At 52.2% G+C, this 18220-nt stretch overlaps 1 protein-coding gene across 1 annotated transcript; it reads left to right on the top strand.

Moving 5' to 3' along the window:
* Positions 1-778: 778 nt before the first annotated feature.
* Positions 779-11403, top strand: LOC306944913 (maestro heat-like repeat-containing protein family member 2B; the record flags this gene model as incomplete). The annotated part of the gene is given in 33 exon segments (XM_079533583.1): positions 779-924; positions 1024-1072; positions 1074-1164; positions 1451-1572; positions 1712-1834; positions 1970-2135; positions 2291-2389; positions 2539-2690; positions 3040-3183; positions 3721-3813; positions 4100-4169; positions 4285-4398; positions 4501-4574; positions 4907-5026; positions 5172-5279; positions 5469-5628; positions 5756-5796; positions 5973-6114; positions 6528-6580; positions 6919-7026; positions 7302-7421; positions 7598-7720; positions 7855-8010; positions 8229-8351; positions 8655-8734; positions 9141-9276; positions 9393-9485; positions 9632-9727; positions 9902-10025; positions 10228-10337; positions 10801-10953; positions 11064-11218; positions 11352-11403. Coding segments are annotated over 33 exon segments (3696 nt in total).
* Between the last annotated feature and the right edge of the window lie 6817 nt (positions 11404-18220).

Below are 18220 nucleotides of genomic sequence, written 5' to 3'. Positions count from 1 at the left end.
GCTCTGAACGGTCCTCTTATCAGCATCAACTTCATCCACCAATCCACTGCTTCTTTGTTAATTTGTGGTTTACTGCCCAGCCTGCTGCCTTGCATTCCAGAGATGGGATAGCTAACAATGCTATTTGGAGAAACAGGAGACTCGCTGTCCGCACTAACTCTCTAGGTCTGTATAAAAGCATCTGTTATCGGCAGCGAAAACCTGGCTTAGGAAGGTCAGATCTGTAGCTGCCAATTCAGCACCTCATGAAGGCATAGAACTTCTAACCTAACTTATTTTCCTCATTTCGCAAGGAACTCCATTCCATTCCTCCATCAAATGTGGTTTAATCAATCTAGCCAGCTAGCTTTCCAGAACACTTTGGCCCCAACTGCTCAGTTGTGTTCCATCTCATGCCCACACACCTGTCCAAGATCAAGGTACACAAAACCTTGGTCCCAACACCATCCCAGTAATCAGCCAATAATTTACCACCTCTATTCTCCTCCTTCCTTCTGGGACCCAGCCTCCAGTCAGAAGGACAGAGGAGAACGCTCCTGGTGCTCCCAATCCCTTTAGCGTCTTTCCATGGGATGCAAAGTCTCTTTCTGATGTTCTGCCATTTCCTCGTGGCAGCCTCCCATGACCCTACTTGGATGACAATAAGCAGATGGTGATGTTCTTGTTTGATCAGATGCGGTGGAGTCTCTCTGATGTCTCTGACATGTGCCCCTAGTGGACAGCAGAGCTCTCTGGAGAGGTTGTCGGGCAGCAGATGGGGGCCTCAGCGCCTCCCGGCATGGAGTCCCCAGTCACTAAGACAATGCCGGGCAACGCTGCCCAGCAGCTGCTCCCTGGCAGGGGCTCTCCATCACCCGCTGAGGTCATTCCCTGCGTCAGCATGGAACCGGAACCCCAGAGCCGATTGCGTCACACAAACGTGCTGTGTTTGAGGGCCTGCAGGGTTGCCCTGCACTGTCTGCTCCCCAGCCCGGGGCGCGTCACTCATTCTCTGTGAGGTGACACTGCAGTGTGGTGTCACAGTGGCTGCGTCATACACCCTTGTGGAGCGGTGGGAGCGGTGGCTCAGTCCGCTTGTGGGACCCGCAGGAAGTGGAACCAGAGAGAGCTTTGTGTCTATCTGGAGGCATCCTGCTATCATGGAGAGGCTGAGAGCCCTTCGAGGTGAGTCCCTCCACCTCTCCGGACCCCGTGACGCTGCCCGAGCACACGTGTGCCTCCAGTGTCTGTTTAGGACGTGCCAGCAGCACTGTCCTTGCTCTGCCGAGTGCAGCTGCCCACCATGGTTTCCCCAGCACCCCAGCAAGGGGAAAGCTCCCTCCCCTGCCCCCGCCAACCACTCATACCCCTGCGCTGTGGGGCTGGAGGAGCGTTCCTCCCACAGCTGGCCGGGTGCTCAGCCCTGGCTCCAAGCAACACCAGCGGCAGCTGCTCTGCTCTTTCCTTCCAGGTCTCTTTGCTTGTGTGGGCTGCGTGCCCAGATGGACGCGTCGCAGGGAGAGAAGCAGGGTGTCAAGCCCTGTCCCTACCTGCGCCGCGACCTTACTCCTTCAGCGCCTGCAAGATCGGGAGGTGAGCTGGGGACATCCAACCACCAACCCTTGCCCTCCTGGCCCAGGGCCACGGTCCCGTGGGTGCCAGGCCCGGCAGCACATCCACAGAGCGATGGGTGGCAGCGGGCAAAGCGAGCGTGACTGATCCTTGTCCCCAGGGTGACCGAGCGCAGGCGTACTGTGAGCTGGAGAGCGCCCTGTGCCAAGACAGCAGCCGCCCGCCGTGCGGAGTGGTGAACCGGCTGCTGGCAGAGGTGTCCCGGGACCTGACGGCAGCCCAGGTGAGGGCTCACTCCCAAAGGCAAAGGGAACCGCCTGCCCACGCTGGTGTTCTGCTGGCAGATAGTGGTGGTTTAACCCTTCCAAGGGCCTCAGGCGGTCTCCTGTGCCGCGTGTCACCAGTGACTCTCTTCCAGGGCGTGACCAGCAATTTGAGGACAGCTGCCAGCAACGTCCTGGTGGCTCTGGCTCGGACGCACTTCACCTTGGTGATGGCTGAGCTCCAGAGCCACCTGAAGGCCACGGGGGACATGCCCAAGGAGTTTGTGCTCATCACCCTGAGCAAACTCTTCAGCACCTATGGTAGAGTACCCTCAACCTCCTGACATCTAGAACAACCGGGAAAGGGGTCTCTGCCCTCCGCGTGTGATCTGCATTGAGCTGGGGGATGCAGGGCTGCAGCCCTTCCTCCCTCGCTGCCAGGACTCTGACTGTGGCCCTCTCCTTCCTCTCTGCAGCTCCACAGTGCATCCCCTTTGTGTGGCTGATGCTGGCAGGCCTGCGCAGTGTGGTGGGCCAGGTGAAGAGTGGCCAGATCCTGCGCATCGCTTGTGCTGGTGAGTGCTGGCCCCAGAGCAGGGGGCCTCAGGACAGCCCTTGCACCTCACCCTGCTGCAGACTCTCACAGGCTCCCTTTTCTCTCACTCCCTTTTTCAAAAAAATATTATTAGTAGTATTGTATAAGTATTTTGTTATGTTTTTTCAGTTGTGAAACAGTGGCTGGATGGAGTGAAGACTCACTTGTCCTCAGGAATGCAATGCCCCTGGCCTGCCATGGAGAAAGAGCAGATCTATGAAAACCTTCACGAGCTGCTCTTCTCCGTGATGTGGAACTGGCAGGACTGCCAGGAGGAAAAGGTGAGCACTGCTGCATTCCCAGCCCAGGATGGCAGCAGGGGCACCCATGTCGGCAGCTCTGTCTGTGCCCAGTGGGCTGAGAGCTGAGGGGTGATGAGAGGGAGTGGGCTGGCTCTGCAAAGGGCCCTGAAGTGGCTCTGTGCCAGGGAGCAGCTGCATGTCACAGCATTGTGGCAAAAAGAGCTGGGGATGAGGGTATGGGGAAAAGCTGCCTGCCCTCCAGAGCGAGCCCATCTCCTGCTGGGAGTGGGGGTGTGGGGATGGGGAAGGGGAAGGGAAAGAGAAAGCCCTCTGTGTAGGAAGGGCAGACCTTCAGTCTTTGATGCCGGGCCTCTGCCATCCTCTCCAGGACAAACAGGCCGTCCTTGGGGCTGTGGCTGCCATGTTGGAGGTTCTCCTGCAAGAGGAGCAGCACCAAGAGCGCGTCTGGGAGCAGCTCCTCTGGCTCGTTCACCCGTGTCAGGAGATCCAAGACACCTGCAGGGTGGCCAAGGTGAGTTGTCGTGCAGGGCTCAGGGTGGATGTGGGGCCCGTGCAAGTGCCACGAGGGGTCAGCGGGATGCAGGGAGGAGGTGGGGAGCCCTTGGAGAAAGAAGGAATGGGTGTTCAAGGGAGTTCTGAGGCTTCCTGAGCTCTTCAGTCAAAGAAGGAATGGCCTGGACAAGAGCCAGGAGGGAGCCAAGAGTCATAGGGGCTCACCTCCTGGGGATGGGAGACTTCGTCACCACCACCTGGGTGGTGGGGCTCTGAGTGCCTGAGGAGCCGTGTGCTAACAACTGGGGCGACCACAGCCAGTTGCATCTGATGGGGGAGAAGTGGGCTGCTGGGTGGGAAATGCCTGCAAATGATGCCCAAACACGGCTCGATTGAGAGCAGTGAGACTCTCTTGGTGCCGCTGGGAGGTGGGGGATAAACAAGAATGCCTGTGCAGGAGCTTCTCCCTGCAGAGAAACAATTGGGAAACAGTTTCTCCACTCGCAAGTGGCTACATGTGGCTTCATCCCTTTCTTCCTCTCCTGCTCTCTTGCAGAGCCTCACTATCTTCCTGGAGGCCTTAGGGGGCACTGAATCTGTCATTCCAAGGGACAGGTTTCTGGACGTCACTAGCGCTGTGTTCTACCAGGTAAGGGGAGCCTATCCTTGCGCCCACAGCAGTTTCCCTCTTGGCTAAGTCTCAGGAGGACTGCAAAGCTCCGATTCCCTGAATAAGGAGGCTCAGCCTTAGCTCCTGCATGCTCAAGGCTGCTCTAGAGCCGTGCATGTACTCCCACCCCATGCTGTGGGGTGGGCTGCATTTTTTCTGCCTGTCCTCTTCCCGAGAGTGCCCAGGGAGACGAGAGCAGGCAGCACAGTGTCTTTTCCATCCTCAGTGCTGATGTGATTGTATCAAATGGACCTTGTTCCCACAGCTCTATGACGACAGCAAGCAGCACAGCGAGGCTGATCGTGCACAGCTGACCCACTGCATCATGCTGCAGGGTAAGGAGAGGAGCCTTGGCGATGCTTGGCGCTGCCCTGGCCAAAACCTCTCTCACAAACCTCAGGAATGGGTGTGAGTTTCTTGCTAACATAGCGTGGGATTTCCTCCCTGCAGCCCGGATCTGCCCAGAGGAAGCCATCCTGTTTCTGCAGTCGCAGCTGGGCGATGACTGGGAGCCTGGATGCGTGGCAGCCCTGGGTCTGCTGGGTGCTCTGGCTCGCTCTGATGGTCAGTACCACGGGTTGGTCAGTACCACGCCTCGGGACTTCCAGGGATCCCTTTTGCCATCTGCGTTGTGGCTCCGCTCATGCTTCTGTGCATCTCTTGCAGAGCCCATGATGACGGAGAAGCTGCCCCAGGTCGTCGAGGCTGTGCAGCGTCTGTGCAATGACCCCAGCATCCGGGTGAGCTGGTTTGGGAAAAGAAAGTGCTGTTGGGGTGGTGATGCTGCTGCCAGCACAGGCAAGGCTGGGGTGACTAGAGAGGTGCTGGAGCATTGACCACACGGTCATGATGGCTCCTGTGGGGAGAGCAGGCAGAGTGGAGCGGGCAGGTCCCTGTGCTGTGCATGGAAATTGCACAGCCTGGTGCTAAGGCCTGGCCCTCATGTCAGAAGCCAAAGCTTCTCCTCTGCTCTTGTTGTCTCTGCTTGTGCCCAAAGGGCTGCCCTGATGAGCAGGTGGCTTCCCTTTGCCTTCTGACCAGAAAAATCACACCCACAATTGTTCTCTGGCAGGTGAGGACAGCTGTTCTGCATTTCATTAATGATCTGTTCAGTTCTAACACCCGGAGCTGCTCAGCCTGGGATGTGGTGGGGCACATCTTCAGAGAGTTCAGCCGCACCACGGCAAGAAGGGTAAGGACAGTGGGCAGCATCTTCTTTTGGAAGACCCGTGCTGCTCGGAGGGTGGCACAGAAGCACCGCTGGGGCCACACCTAAGCCTCGCGAGAGGCTCCTGAGAACTGAGCATAACCAGTGTTTCATTACAACTGTTGTGCAGGCATCCGGAGACCTTTCTGCCCAGGAAGCCCGGGAAGAAGGAGCTCTCCAGGAGCTTTGCATGGACATCCTGGGATCACTGGACCTCTCTGTGAGAGGGATGTCCAAAGTAAGTCACGCTCTGCCCTGCTGCTGCTCCCTGCCCTTGCACCACGTGTTCCTCGTCCCATTCCAAGACCCCAGGTCTCTCCTCCAATGTGCTCTGAAGCACACAGGACTCAGGGAAATTCACAGAGTCCTCTTCATCTCTGAGCAGAGGCAGGAATGCTGACCTGCTCAACTGCCTCGTTCCCTACAGCTCCTGTGGCCGCGGCTGCTGTTGTTTGTGGTGCCAGCGCAGTACACAGGCATGCTGATCCCAGTCTCCCACTGTGTCTGTGCCCTGGCTGAGAGAGAGGAGCTGACAGGACGGCCGATAGAATCCCTGGATCCCCATTTTGTCAGCTCCATGTTTCAAGGTAGGAGCAAAAACTCCCCCAGTGAGCTCTGCTGACCTGTGGTAGCAGCCAGAAGGGACAGCGGAGGTGTGCGTGGCTGGGCACGCAGTGTCTGGGAGTCTTACTCAGCACTTTTTTCTCTTTGCAGGCCCACTGCTGACGCCCCACATACTGCTGGCACGACTGCTGGTGAGTACATGCTCCAGAGGCCGGTGCCATGAGCAGCCAGGAGGAAGCAGCATGGCCATGGGCAAAGCTGTTGGCTGCTCCTTGCCTGCCAGGGCAGAGCCAAGTTGCTTCCTTTTTGGGGGGAAGCAGCTGCTCTTGCTGCAGAAGTGACCCTGCTTCTCCTTGCTCTCGCTCAGGTGGTGGCAGGCAGCCCTGTAGCAGGCAGCAAACTCCAAGCTGCTGCCTTACTGCTGATGAAAAACCTCCACAGCAGGTTCCACAGAGTGCTGGGGGCCATGTGGGCTACTGAGATCCCCCTGCTGCTGCAGTGTCTTGAAGGTAAAGTACTGGTGGGGAGGAAGAGGCAGAGGCAGAGGCAGAGGCAGAGGCAGGGAAGGGGGGTGAGTGAAAACGCAGCTCTGCAGAGTGGCAGAGGGGAAGCACTGCCTGCAGCCCAGTGCTGCGCTGTCTCCATTCCTGCGAGTCAGCTCTGAGGCCCAGGGACCTATGCCCCTGGGGATCTGCCCATTCCAGGACAGGGATGGGCCCTTCACATCCCCTCAGACAGCAGCCTTGGAGCACTTAGTTCCGTGTTCCTGCGGGGGCAGTGTTTGTGGGGAGGGACAGGTCACTGTGGAGGGGGTGCGGGTCCCAGCTTGGCTGTGTCAAGTGCCCAGGGCAAGACAGGTTTGCAGCAGCTCTTCTGTGCCTTGATCCCCAGTAAGGATCTTTTTCTTCCTATCGCTGTGCAGGGAAAGATGAGAGCTTCCCGGACACTGCCGAGTTTGAGCGGCGTCTGCTAAAGGTACAGCATTGCCGGGAGGCGCGGTGCAGAGAAGTGCTTGCCTGCCCCAAGTAGCCCCGCTCCACATGAGCCGCTGTGGGACAGGAACAGCCTCTCAAGCGCTGCTGCGGAGCGGAGCGGAGCGGCCGCACGCCTTTGTGGCGCTGCCTCTTCCGCTCTGTCCCAAGCCCAGGGGGGTCTTAGGAGAAGAGGGCAGCTGGCTTTAATGGAGGGAACGCTGGGGGAGCTGGGAGAGGCACTGTTCTTCCTGACACCTCTCCCTAGAGGGCTGCAGCAAGTTGGGAGTGAGGGAAGAGGCAAAGGGCAAGGGAACATTGTCTTCTCCTATTCTCCAACAGTTCCTGAGGGCGTCAGTGGACACCGTAGGTGATGAGGCGTGGACCGAGGCCCTGAGCAGTGAGCTGAGCCAGCGGCTGAGCAGCTCTGCCGGCAGCTCTGCCGAAAAGGTGAGTTCCCCCCGGCTCTACGCAGCGGTGCAGCTGCAGGTGTCCAGCTGGGGCTGGGGCTGGGGCTGGTGCTCTGCCCACGCGGGATGCTGATGCTGCTTCCCAGTCTGTGCCCTCCAGAGGCCTTTCCCTGCAATCTGCCCGGGGATGGCTAAAGCTTGGCCCTGCAGCTGCTCTCAGCGACTCCCAGGGAGTGTGGGTCCTCCCCACCTGGCCCTCCCCCAGCAGGTTAAGCTGCTGCCACATCTCAGCTTCTTCCTTCCCTTCCCATGCAGTCGTTCCTGTACAAGGCTCTGGGCACGGTGCTGGGGTCCTGTAAGGGAGTCCTCCACGTGCAGGAGAAGCTGCTGCAGCACCTGGAGGAGGCAAACGCGGAGGAACCATGTGAGGCCCAGGTGAGCTCTCCTCTCCTCTCCTCCAGCTCCTGCGAGCATCCCTTCTCTGGCCCTGGGGCAGGGGGCTTTTCCTGGCCCTGCTCCGGGCCTTTCAACCTCTTCACTGCTGCCATTTTGCTCAGGAGAGGACCTGTAGATTCAGGCCTTTGCCAACGGCCCCTTGTTCTTTTGTGCAGGGAATCATCTCTCTTCTCAGCCATGCTGCTGAGAACAACTTCCACACAGTCCTGGCCACGCTCACCATGTTTGCGTCCAGGCTGTGCAAAGGCCGCAATGCCAGGATTTCCAGGCGCAAGAAGGTAAAGCGTTACGGGTTTCCATCTTGGCATTCTTCTGCCTTATTTTCCCTGCAGCTCCTGCCTTGGGAGCCCAGGTGCATCGCGGGGCACTGGGGGCCGTTAGCGAGTGTCTCAAGGCATTTCTTCCCACACAGATGGAGCTGGACAGCACGAGAGCTCATGCCACTCGCAGCGCTCTCATGCTCGCCCACGGCAGCGTGGCACTGCGTGCCTCCAAGGAACAGCTGCTTGCCCACCTGGAGGGAGGCATCGTGGGCAACATCCTGATGCTCTACAGCTGCAGCTGCCGGGTGAGAGCTCAAAGCATGCCAGGGTGTCAGAGCGCCCAGCTGCAGCCCCTCCACGTGGGGGGATGCTGAGATGGGCCATCCCTTTCCAAAGGTCCCTTGGGGAAGGGTTTGTGTCCACATGAAGATCCAAGCCCTTCCCTTAGTGTTGTTTCCCCGTGTCCCCCTTGCAGCCCTTGTCCCTTCCCGCAGTTCAAAGAATGTTCTCTCTTGCTCCTCAGGACTTGCAGAACAACCTCGCGCTGCTGCAGAGCATCACTGACTGCAGCACTGCCTTCCAAGCTGTGGGTGATTCTGCCAGCTTTAACCGCTCCTTGAAGAGCAAGCTGCTGGAGATCCTGACGGTGAGTGCCTAGAGACAGGGCTGTCTGCAGAGGAGTTCTGGGCTGCGCCACAAGGCTCGCTTCCCTGGGGGCATGCAGGTGTCCAGCAGCCACACGTCTCCAGCTGGTGGGGACCTTGGGTGCTGGCAGGCAGCAGCTGGGCAGCAGGCTAGGTGCTCCAGCTGTCAAGCTGCTGCATTCTGCAGTGCTTCCATGGGAAAGTGATGGGGCTGGTTTGTGGCAGTTGCGCCTGTCTCGGGGCCGGGTGGAACAGCTCTCGTGTGCCCCTTGCCCACTTGGACACTGTCTCTCTGGGACTTGCAGGACCTGATGAAGAAGTATTACTCGGGCATCCCTGTCTCCCCAGTGCCTCTCAAGGTGGTTCTGGCCCTGGAGCAGTTGAGGTAAGGACTGAGGTTGCAAGGCAGGAGAGTGGTCCCCGTTTTGGGTAGCTCCTGAGGGCCTGGAGGGGGCAGGGAGGGAGGAGCCACATCCACAGGAGAGACGGCTGGGCTGTTGTGCCCAGCGAAGTTGAGGTTTGGGGCAGGGAGAAAGGCCCTGGTGCTCCTGTCCCCTGGCAAGGGAGAGACGGGAGAGCTGGGGTCTCCTTCCCTCCAGAGCGGGAGGTGGTTCACTGCTGCTGGGGAGGAGGTGGGCGCTGCTGGAACTGAAGACAGTGCTCAGCAGCACGAGCTGGGGGTATTGGCTTGGTAGCTGTTGATCAGGAGAAATTCAGAGGTTGCCTGAACCAGTCTGGAGAGCACTGGTAAGGGCCCTTTCTGATTTCTCTTCCTTTTTTCCTCCTCTCAGCAAGCTGAAGCCCTCTTTCGAAAGCAAGGATATGCGTGAGATGTTGGTCCTGTGCTGCAAGAACATCGTGACACATCCTTCAGCAGAGATGATGCTGAAGATCAGGAAGTCACAGCAAGCAGCACAGTACCTGCAGGTAACCTGCCGTAACTTTCCCGGCCACCTCTCGGTCGGAACCCTACCTCAGCACACACAACCTCTGCTCTGGCAGCAGCCGCGATGCTACACGTCACTCCCCTCTTCTGCTTTCAGCTTCAGCAAACATCACTGAAAGCTCTGGGCCGGCTCATGGTGGTCCTGCTGGAGACAGAGCCCAGCGGTGGCTTCTTCCAAAACATAGTCCATGTGAGTATGTGCTGCGAGAGCAGCAGTGCCGGTGCTCAGTGAGGCGGGAGGCCTTGGGGGAAAGGGCTGGGAAAGGAGGGACAGGGAGAGGGGTGGCAGGAAGGGAAGGAAAAGACGTCCTCAGTGAGACAGATGCTCTACCCCAGGTGCTGCAGAAATCTATGGTCTCAAGCAACGTGTGGGAGCGCAAGAGGGCCCTGCAGACCTGCTCCCAGCTGCTGGCTGTTTGTGAAGAGCTTCAAGTGAGTAAAGAGCCCCACCGCATGCCCCCTGCTCCCTCCCCTGTGCCCCTGAGCTGGAAGGTGAGCTCCGCCCAGCTGTGCATGCTGTGTCACAGCGTGGGGAAGGCACAGATGGGAGAAGCTGGGGAGAGCTGGGGCTGTCTACAGCTTTGTTCCTGCCTCTCACCCCTGCAGAGAGGAGATGCCTGTGAGCACTTTGGCTCCTTGGTGGGACTGCTGGCGCCTCTGACGTGTGACCCCATGCCCGCATCCCGCCAGCTGGCCGTCACCTGTCTGAGCTCCCTTCTGCAAATCCAAGGTGAGTAGAGCAGGCGTGCTCCAGCCCTCTGCCCTCCTCCGTAGCACTACCAGAGCCCCACGGGCTGGGCCCTCTTGACAGGAGGGAGAGGCACCGTGCACAGTTCTCCTCTTGTCCCCATCCTGTCCTCTGTCTCTCCACCGTGGAAAGCGGTCCTATTTCCAGAAGCATGACTTCCCTTCTCTCCCTGTGCTCTTTCCAGCCAAAGCAGTCAACACAGTCATTGAGACGGGTGACATCAAGAGCCTGTGCGAGGGGCTGCATGCCTGCAGCATCGCCTCTCAGCTCCAGACCACGTCCAAAATGGCAAGAGTAAGTGGACCCAAAAAGGGGTGGTGGGATCTCTGTCCATAGAATTCTGCATGGCCCTATGCTGCCCCCAGCCTCTCACACCATTTCCAAAATGGGCTGTCACCCTGAGACTGCTTTTCTCAGCCAGTAGCAGGAGGCTCCGAGCTATGTCTGGCCTTCAGGCACCCAGTGCAAGGAGCTGATGCCATGATGTGCGTTTGTGTGCGTGTGTTTGTGTGCATGTGTGACTGTGGCTGCTGGGAGGGAGGCTTTGCACGTAAGCAAACACCATGGGTGCAGAAGCTGAGAGGAGGCTCAACCGCCTTCCGTATAAACAGCAGGGTACAGACAGCAGGAGCGCTGTGATTGCCGCCTGAATGAGCGGCAAGCCGCTGAGCTAAGAATGCCCTCAAGACTGCTTTGTGTTTTGAAGAGCTGCAGCAGAGCAGTGATGGGATCTCTCCTGCTTCTCATTTCTCTGCAGATTGTGTGCAGAAACTTCCCCATCGAACGCACCGTTGACTTCATGGCGGCCATCAAGGAGACGATCCGGAAAGCCAACGGAGTGCGTGTGCGTGCTGCTGGGAAGTGGATGACCACCTTCCTGCAGATGCACGGGAAGGACATCAGTTGGAACGTAAGAGACTTTCTCCCACGTGTCCTGGACTTGTTCTGGCCATTGCACATGGCTAGGCTCTGCAGAGTCAAGGATGCAGCAAGTCATTCTTTCTCCCCTTCTTCTTTCAGGTGCCTCCAATCCTCTACATCCTGCGCAGCATCACATCGTTTGCGCAGCAGAGCACGTTCCTGCCCTTCCTGTGCCAGGCGGTGGTCATCCTCACCCGCTGTCACACTGAGGCCGTGATGAACAACTTCTCCCGGCCGCTTGGGCCAACAGACAGGTACTGGCCCTCCCGCCTTTGCTGTGCCTGAGGTCACAGTTGTAGCTGGCCTCTGCCAGAGGAATCCAGGGAGGAGGCAGCTTTGAGTCTGTTTGAGGTCACAAGTCACAACTTGAGACTCTCCTTTTTCTAGTGTGACGTGGAAAAGAATAAGAGAGTTTTGCCTTCAACGCTGGAGCCAGTAGAAGAACGAAGAGAAAGACAAAGAGGAGGAGGAGGAGGAGGAGGAGGAGGAGGAGGAGGAGGAGAAGGAGAGGCAAGGCAAGTCAAAGCGAAGCAACGAGAAGCAAAGCGGAGAAGCGAAGAGAGAAGAGAAGCGAAGCAAAGAGAGAAGCGAAGCAAAGCGAAGAGATACCGTTAATCACACAGAGAATTGTACTTGTATTGCAATTGAATTGTAATTGTAACACTATTATTATTAATATCTTTAATAATAAATAAATAAATTAATAAAACCACTATTTATATTAATGTTATTAATACAAAAATCTCTCTGATAATAGGATTGTAAAGGCCAAATGGGAGGTGGCAAAAGTTCAGACACTCGTCCTTATCATAGCTGAATCAATTGGTTTGTTCAGAATTATGGAACAGACTCTAACATCTTATTAGAGCATTTCCTGCCTAGGAAGAATTAGATCACATTATTCTTGGAAATCTAGAAAGCAAAGGATGATTAGTTATGGCTCTGACCGATTAAGGACTTCCTCCCCAAGATGGGCTGCTGTGATGGAAATGATGTGTTCCTTGAGTAACAGACCAACAGCAAAAAGCACAGAGACCAGTACCGCAAACTGGTGAAGCTGGTTGTGTGGAGGGCTTCTATCAGAATATTCTGCAGTGGTTTTAAAGGTTTGTTTCCAACTGCTTGAGTTTCCATGTGCATCCTGAATGGCCAATATGTTCATCCCTCAGTCTGTCACTGGCAGGAGATGTTATGTTACGAGAAACTGGATATGAGCAAGCAGGGTGCGCTTGCAGCCTGGAAAGCCATCTGTGTTCTGGGCTGCATTAAAACACGGGTGGCCAGCAAGGAAAGAGAGATGGTAGTCCTCCTCTACTCAGCTCTTGCGAGGCCCCGTCTGGAGTACTGCATCCAAGGCCTGGGGCCCCCAGCACAAGAAATATGCAGAGCTCTTACACCAGGTGCAGAGGAGGGCCGCTAAGATGATCAGAGGACTGGAACACATGTCCTACGAGGAAAGGTTGAGGAGACAGGGCTTGTTTAGCTGGAGAAGAGCAGGCTCTGAAGAGACCTCACTGGGCCCTTCCAGCTCTTGAATGGAGCGTATAAACAGGAGAGGGAACAACATTTTACATGGGTCGATATGATAGGATAAAGGGGGGTGGTTTTCAACTAAGACAAAGGAGATTTAGGTTAGATACGAGGAGGAAGGTTTTCATTCCGAGGGTGGTGACACACTGGAACAGGCTGCCCAGAGAGGTTGTGGATGCCCCATCCCTGGAGGCATTCAAGGCCAGGCTGGATGTGGCTCTGGGCAGCCTGGTCTGGTGGTTGGCGACCCTGCACATAGCAGGGGGGTTGAAACTAGATGATCATTGTGGTCCTTTTCAACCCAGGCCATTCTGTGATTCTATGATTCTGTGACATGTCTTTGCAACTGCATCTGTCTCTCAAATACAACAGATACTAGCCAGATGAGGCATATGTCTCCTGATGGGGAAATGTAAATAAAAAAGAAGACTTTTAACTTTGCATGCAACTCAAGTAGAAGTAGGCAATTATATCTATCCCAACATAAAGCTCTCAAAATCCTTTCCATCTTGTGTAGAATGCAGCTGGGATAGCATGAAAAGCAGAACACAATACTTTAAAAATGGCTTATTTGGTAATTTAATTGATCGATTGGGATACCAAGTCTTGTAGTAAAAATCTGGTCAGAGAGCAGTAAAAGCAGGCAGAAGAATATACTCCACTGTATTCCTTAGTTCAAGGTTGCAGTCATCTCTTCTGTGTATTTTGTGCCAGTGATGGAAATCGTGGACGTCTTAGAGGAGCTCCATCACCCTTACCATAAAGAAGTTCTTCTGCATGTTAGTACGGTAAGTTTTAAGCCAATACTCCTTGTGCTATCGCTAAACACCATCAAGAAGAGCCAGGCCTCATCCACATGACTACCATCTCCCTCAAGATCATAGAATCATAGAATGGCCTGGGTTGAAAAGGACCTCGAAGATCATGTAGCTTCAGGCCTCCTGCTTTGGGCAGGGTGCCAACCACCAGACCAGGCTGCCCAGAGCCACATCCAGCCTGGCCTTGAATGCCTCCAGGGATGGGGCATCCGCAACCTCTCTGGGCAGCCTGTTCCAGTGTGTCACCACCCTTGGAATGAAAAACTTCCTCCTCACATCTAACCTAAATCTCCTTTGTCTTAGTTGAAAACCTTCCCCCCTTGTCCTATCAGTATCCACCCTTGTAAAATGCTGTTCCCTCTCCTGTTTATATCACAGAATCACAGAATCACAAGGTTGGAAACGACCTGCAAGATCATCTAGTCCAACCACCCTCCCATTCCTATCAGTGCCACAAGCTACTAAACCATCTCTCGTAGCTCCTCATCCAGGCGCCTCTTGAACACTATCAGGGACGGCGACTCCACCACCTCCCTGGGCAGCCATTCCAGTGCCTGACCACCCTTTGAGAGAAAAAGTTTCTCCTAATATCCAACCTAAACCTCCTCTGGTATAGCTTCTGGCCATTTCCTCGGGTCCTACTAGTTGCCTGGGAGAAGAGGCCAGACCCTTTTGCACCACAACCTCCCTTCAGGAAGTTGTAGAGTGCAATGAGGTCTCCCCTGAGCCTCCTCTTCTCCAGACTGAACAATCCCAGCTCCCTCAGCCGCTCCTCGTAAGACTTGTGCTCCAGACCCCTCACCAGTTTCGTTGCCCTTCTCTGGACACGTTCCAGGGCCTCAATGTCTTTCTTGTAGTGAGGGGCCCAAAACTGAACACAGTACTCGAGGTGCGGCCTCACCAGTGCCGAGTAGAGGGGGATGATCACCTCCCTGCTCCTGCTGGCCACACTATTTCTAATGCAGGCCAGGAAGCCGTTGGCCCTCTTGGCCACCTGGGCACACTGTCGGCTCATGTTCAGCCGAGCATCAACCAACACCCCCAGGTCCCTATCCTCCTCTTCACAATCATCCAACCACTCATCCCTAAGCCTGTAACGCTGCATGGGGTTGTTGTGGCCAAAGTGCAGAACCCGACACTTGGCCTTGTTAAACCTCATCCCATTCATCTCAGCCCAGCGATCCAGCTGATCTAGATCCCTCTGCAAGGGCCTCCCTGCCCTCAGGCAGATCGACACAACCTCCCAACTTGGTGTCATCTGCAAACTTACTCAGGGTACACTCAATCCCTTCATCTAAGTCGTCAGTGAGGATATTAAACAGGATGGGCCCCAGCACCGACCCCTGGGGGACACCACTTGTAACAGGTCTCCAGCTAGACTTCACTCCATTGACCACCACCCGCTGAGCACGGCCCTCCAGCCAGTTCCTTATCCAACGGAGGGTAAAACTGTCCAAGCCACGGGCAGCCAGTTTCCGCAGAAGGATACTGTGAGAGACCATGTCAAAGGCTTTGCTGAAGTCTAGGTAGACTACATCAACTGCCTTTCCCTCATCTACCAGTCTGGTCACCCAGTCGTAGAAGGAGATGAGGTTGGTCAAACACGACCTGCCTTTCATGAACCCATGCTGGCTGGGCCTGATCCCGTGGACAAGCTGTAGTATATATATAATATATATAATAGATTAATAGGTACACAAAGTCACTGTGTCTAGTGGGTACAGAAGCTGAAATGAATGTTTCAGAATGGATGAAACTCACGCCTCAGAAAGAAAACTATTTGTAAGATTAAGTTATAGTTTGTCATATTATTATATTTTAAAATAATTTTAATTGCTATTAATCAACTACTGATGTGTCAAATTATAAATTTCTTTTCTTTAAGGCCACATAACTCAAGTGACACATTTAAATATGTTAAAAGGCATGATCATGATTATTGCAACTACGTCCACACAAGTAGTATCTGAGCATGCAAACAAGCTCTTGGCAAATAGAAATATAACTGTGAAAAAAAAACTACACGTGCTTTTACAGAACACTTACCCCATATTAAAAGAATGAAATAATTGTCTAATTGAAATTTGTGAGCTACATGAACTCTGGAGAAAGAGATTGCTGTGGGTCTTGTGAACAGTATGCTAATACTTTCGTTCTCTTTGTTCAATATACTACTGACTTTTTAAAGTCATTACACAGAAACATCAGACATTTCAGGAGGGAAGCATTCATCACTTAGCACTAACGTAAAGAGGAAGTGTCCTTTCAGCATGATATTTGTCTAGACATACTTTAAGATCTGTATTTTAGAAAAACTTATTGAAGGAAAGATATCAGGACTGATCATTTTAAAATCCCTTTGATAGATTTTTTTAATACTTTCTGAAATAAATACCTTAATAATCTCTTCTTTAAAGATTTTAACTTTATTAAACTAACTCAAACAGCACTACACTTAAATTGGATTTTTCATGGAATCTGATCAATGCTGATTTGTTCAAACACATTTCTATCAAATAAGTGCTGTGCAATTTAATTGGTGTATTCTATATATAAACCAATGTCTTTAATTCAGCTTTAGAAGAATTAGTTAACTGCTTCATGACAAGTGATACATGAAAAAAATGTTACATTAGTCTTTCATGAGCCTGATGCCTCAAAACATGTCCATTGTAGCTCACAGAAAGATACCAACATCTAGGAAAGTAGCTATATTTGCACCAAGAGAGGTTCAAATTAAGTTTGACCATTATATGAGTGGTCAAACACTGGAATGGGCTTCCTAGAGAAGTTCCTGTCGGTGTTTAAGAGGCATCTGGACAATGCCCTCAGTTGCATACTCTTAATTGGCTCTAAAGCGGTCATGATGTTGGACTTCATGATATTTGCAGGTCCATTCCAACTATTCTAGTCTATTGTCCCAGTTTCAAGCACTATTCTATTCTATTCTATTCTATTCTATTCTATTCTATTCTATTCTATTCTATTCTATTCTATTCTATTCTATGCTATGCTATGCTATGCTATGCTATGCTATGCTATGCTATGCTATGCTATGCTGTTCTGTTCTGTTCTGTTCCATTACACCATTGTATTCCATTATATTCTAGATATGATTATTAGTTAAATATAAAATGGTTTATAATTCTGCAGACTGTTAATATGCACAAAAGAAGACTACTTCCTGCATCACATTTCTAGACAGGCATCTTTAACTCATGGATATATATTGGCATAGACATATTTAAAACAGCATTCAGATCTATATATCCCTTACATCCCCAGATATCCAAAAGCTCAGAGCAGTATAAAGCTGATTGGATAGCACATATAAGCCCACTTATGAATGTTAGCTAACTTAAAATATAAGTTTTGATCCAGGTTATTGAAACTGATTTAGATTTCATTTCTTGAAAAGATTCCTATCTGAAAATCTTTCTTAGTGCAAATGAATTTTATGATCAGAGTAAGAAAGCAATCTCTTTCTTAGCCAAGTCTTTTTTAACTAGAGACACTCTTTGCTCTGGAAAATATTTGTGTCATGCAGGGAATGATTCACTTCACCTAATTTTAGATGATTAAGAGTTAAAATCTCAGCATGTCTCCCTGGGCTAGTCTCACAGTCTATGCAAAGAAGTAGGCCCTTTGAAGACTGCATGTGGCTTACACTGGAATGCAGGGTATTTCACAGACATATTGCAGGCATCTGTGATATAATGTATAACATAATATAACATAGATTCACCACAGTGGATCAGCCCCAAAGCACATCTAATCTGATATTCTGTGTATAAAACTCACCAAAATCAGATGCTTGAGGAGGAGTTAAAAAAAAAAACAACACAAGTGATACTTGACCTAAATAACCTCTAGACCTATAGCTACCTAGGGCTCACTGACTTCCTGAGATGGATGTTTTGTATGTGTTTAATAATATCCTTTACTATTTTCCTGATGAACTTTACAAGGCTCCCCATGAACACTAATCATGCAGCAAGGCAAGATTTGCTAGACAGTGTGAAAAGGACTTTTATATGTTTATTTGGTGTCTGCCTCCTAATTTAATGTAATGACCCCCTGTTCTTGTTTTGGAAGGGAAGGTGTTTGGTCCCTGTCCAGATTCTTCATGCCTCTCATGATTTCACAGCTCTCTATCACGTTACATATGAATTTGTTTTGACAAATCTCCAGACTCAGAAAATGAAGGTGATTGTATTAACACGTATGCTAAGCTTGAACCATGCCTGTCAGCAGCATTTATGAGCTCAAATACATTAACTTTCCGGAATGACCAAAGCAAACTCTCCGATAACCACAAATGCATGACAAAAGCATACTTCCAGACTTTGGGGGAGAATTAAAATAAGGAGTAGAAAGAAAAAAAATAAGAAAGTCATATTCTTTAAACAAACGAATGTAATTTCTGTGTTGTGTTTTTTTTTTTAACCATGAAAATATTGTTAATACATAGAAACAGCTTCATCTACTGGTGTATAAAAGAACTGGTCACATTACTTTTAAGTATTGTAATAATTCTCCTGTCTATAAATTATTTCTTAGCTGAATCTGTCTCAGTGGTCCCTTTAAGCTACTTTACACCTCATGCATGAAGAGTCTGGACACTAGCTCTGAAAGAACAAAGTCAGCACACTACATCTTGTGACTACAGGATTTATTGTAGAAGATGCATGAAGAGAAAGCTGGGGGACTGGAGGCTTGCTGATGGACAGTTTCTGGGAAAGTAAAAGGCTTTAGCCTCCAGGTGATGGGACATATGCTCTCATACCATACAATATCATAAGAAAAAAAACATGGGAGTGTATCTGGCAGATGTCACTATTTTCAGGAACAACATTTGCAGTCAGGGTTTAGATTAGGTTAGCCTTTGAGCTTCTGTAACTAAGGCCA

This window comes from Tetrao urogallus (genome assembly GCF_951394365.1).
Source record: "Tetrao urogallus genome assembly, chromosome: 1".
In the NCBI taxonomy this organism is placed as follows: domain Eukaryota; kingdom Metazoa; phylum Chordata; class Aves; order Galliformes; family Phasianidae; genus Tetrao; species Tetrao urogallus.
Note: the sequence above shows the minus strand (reverse complement) of the source record. Positions and strands in the feature narration are given on the sequence as shown.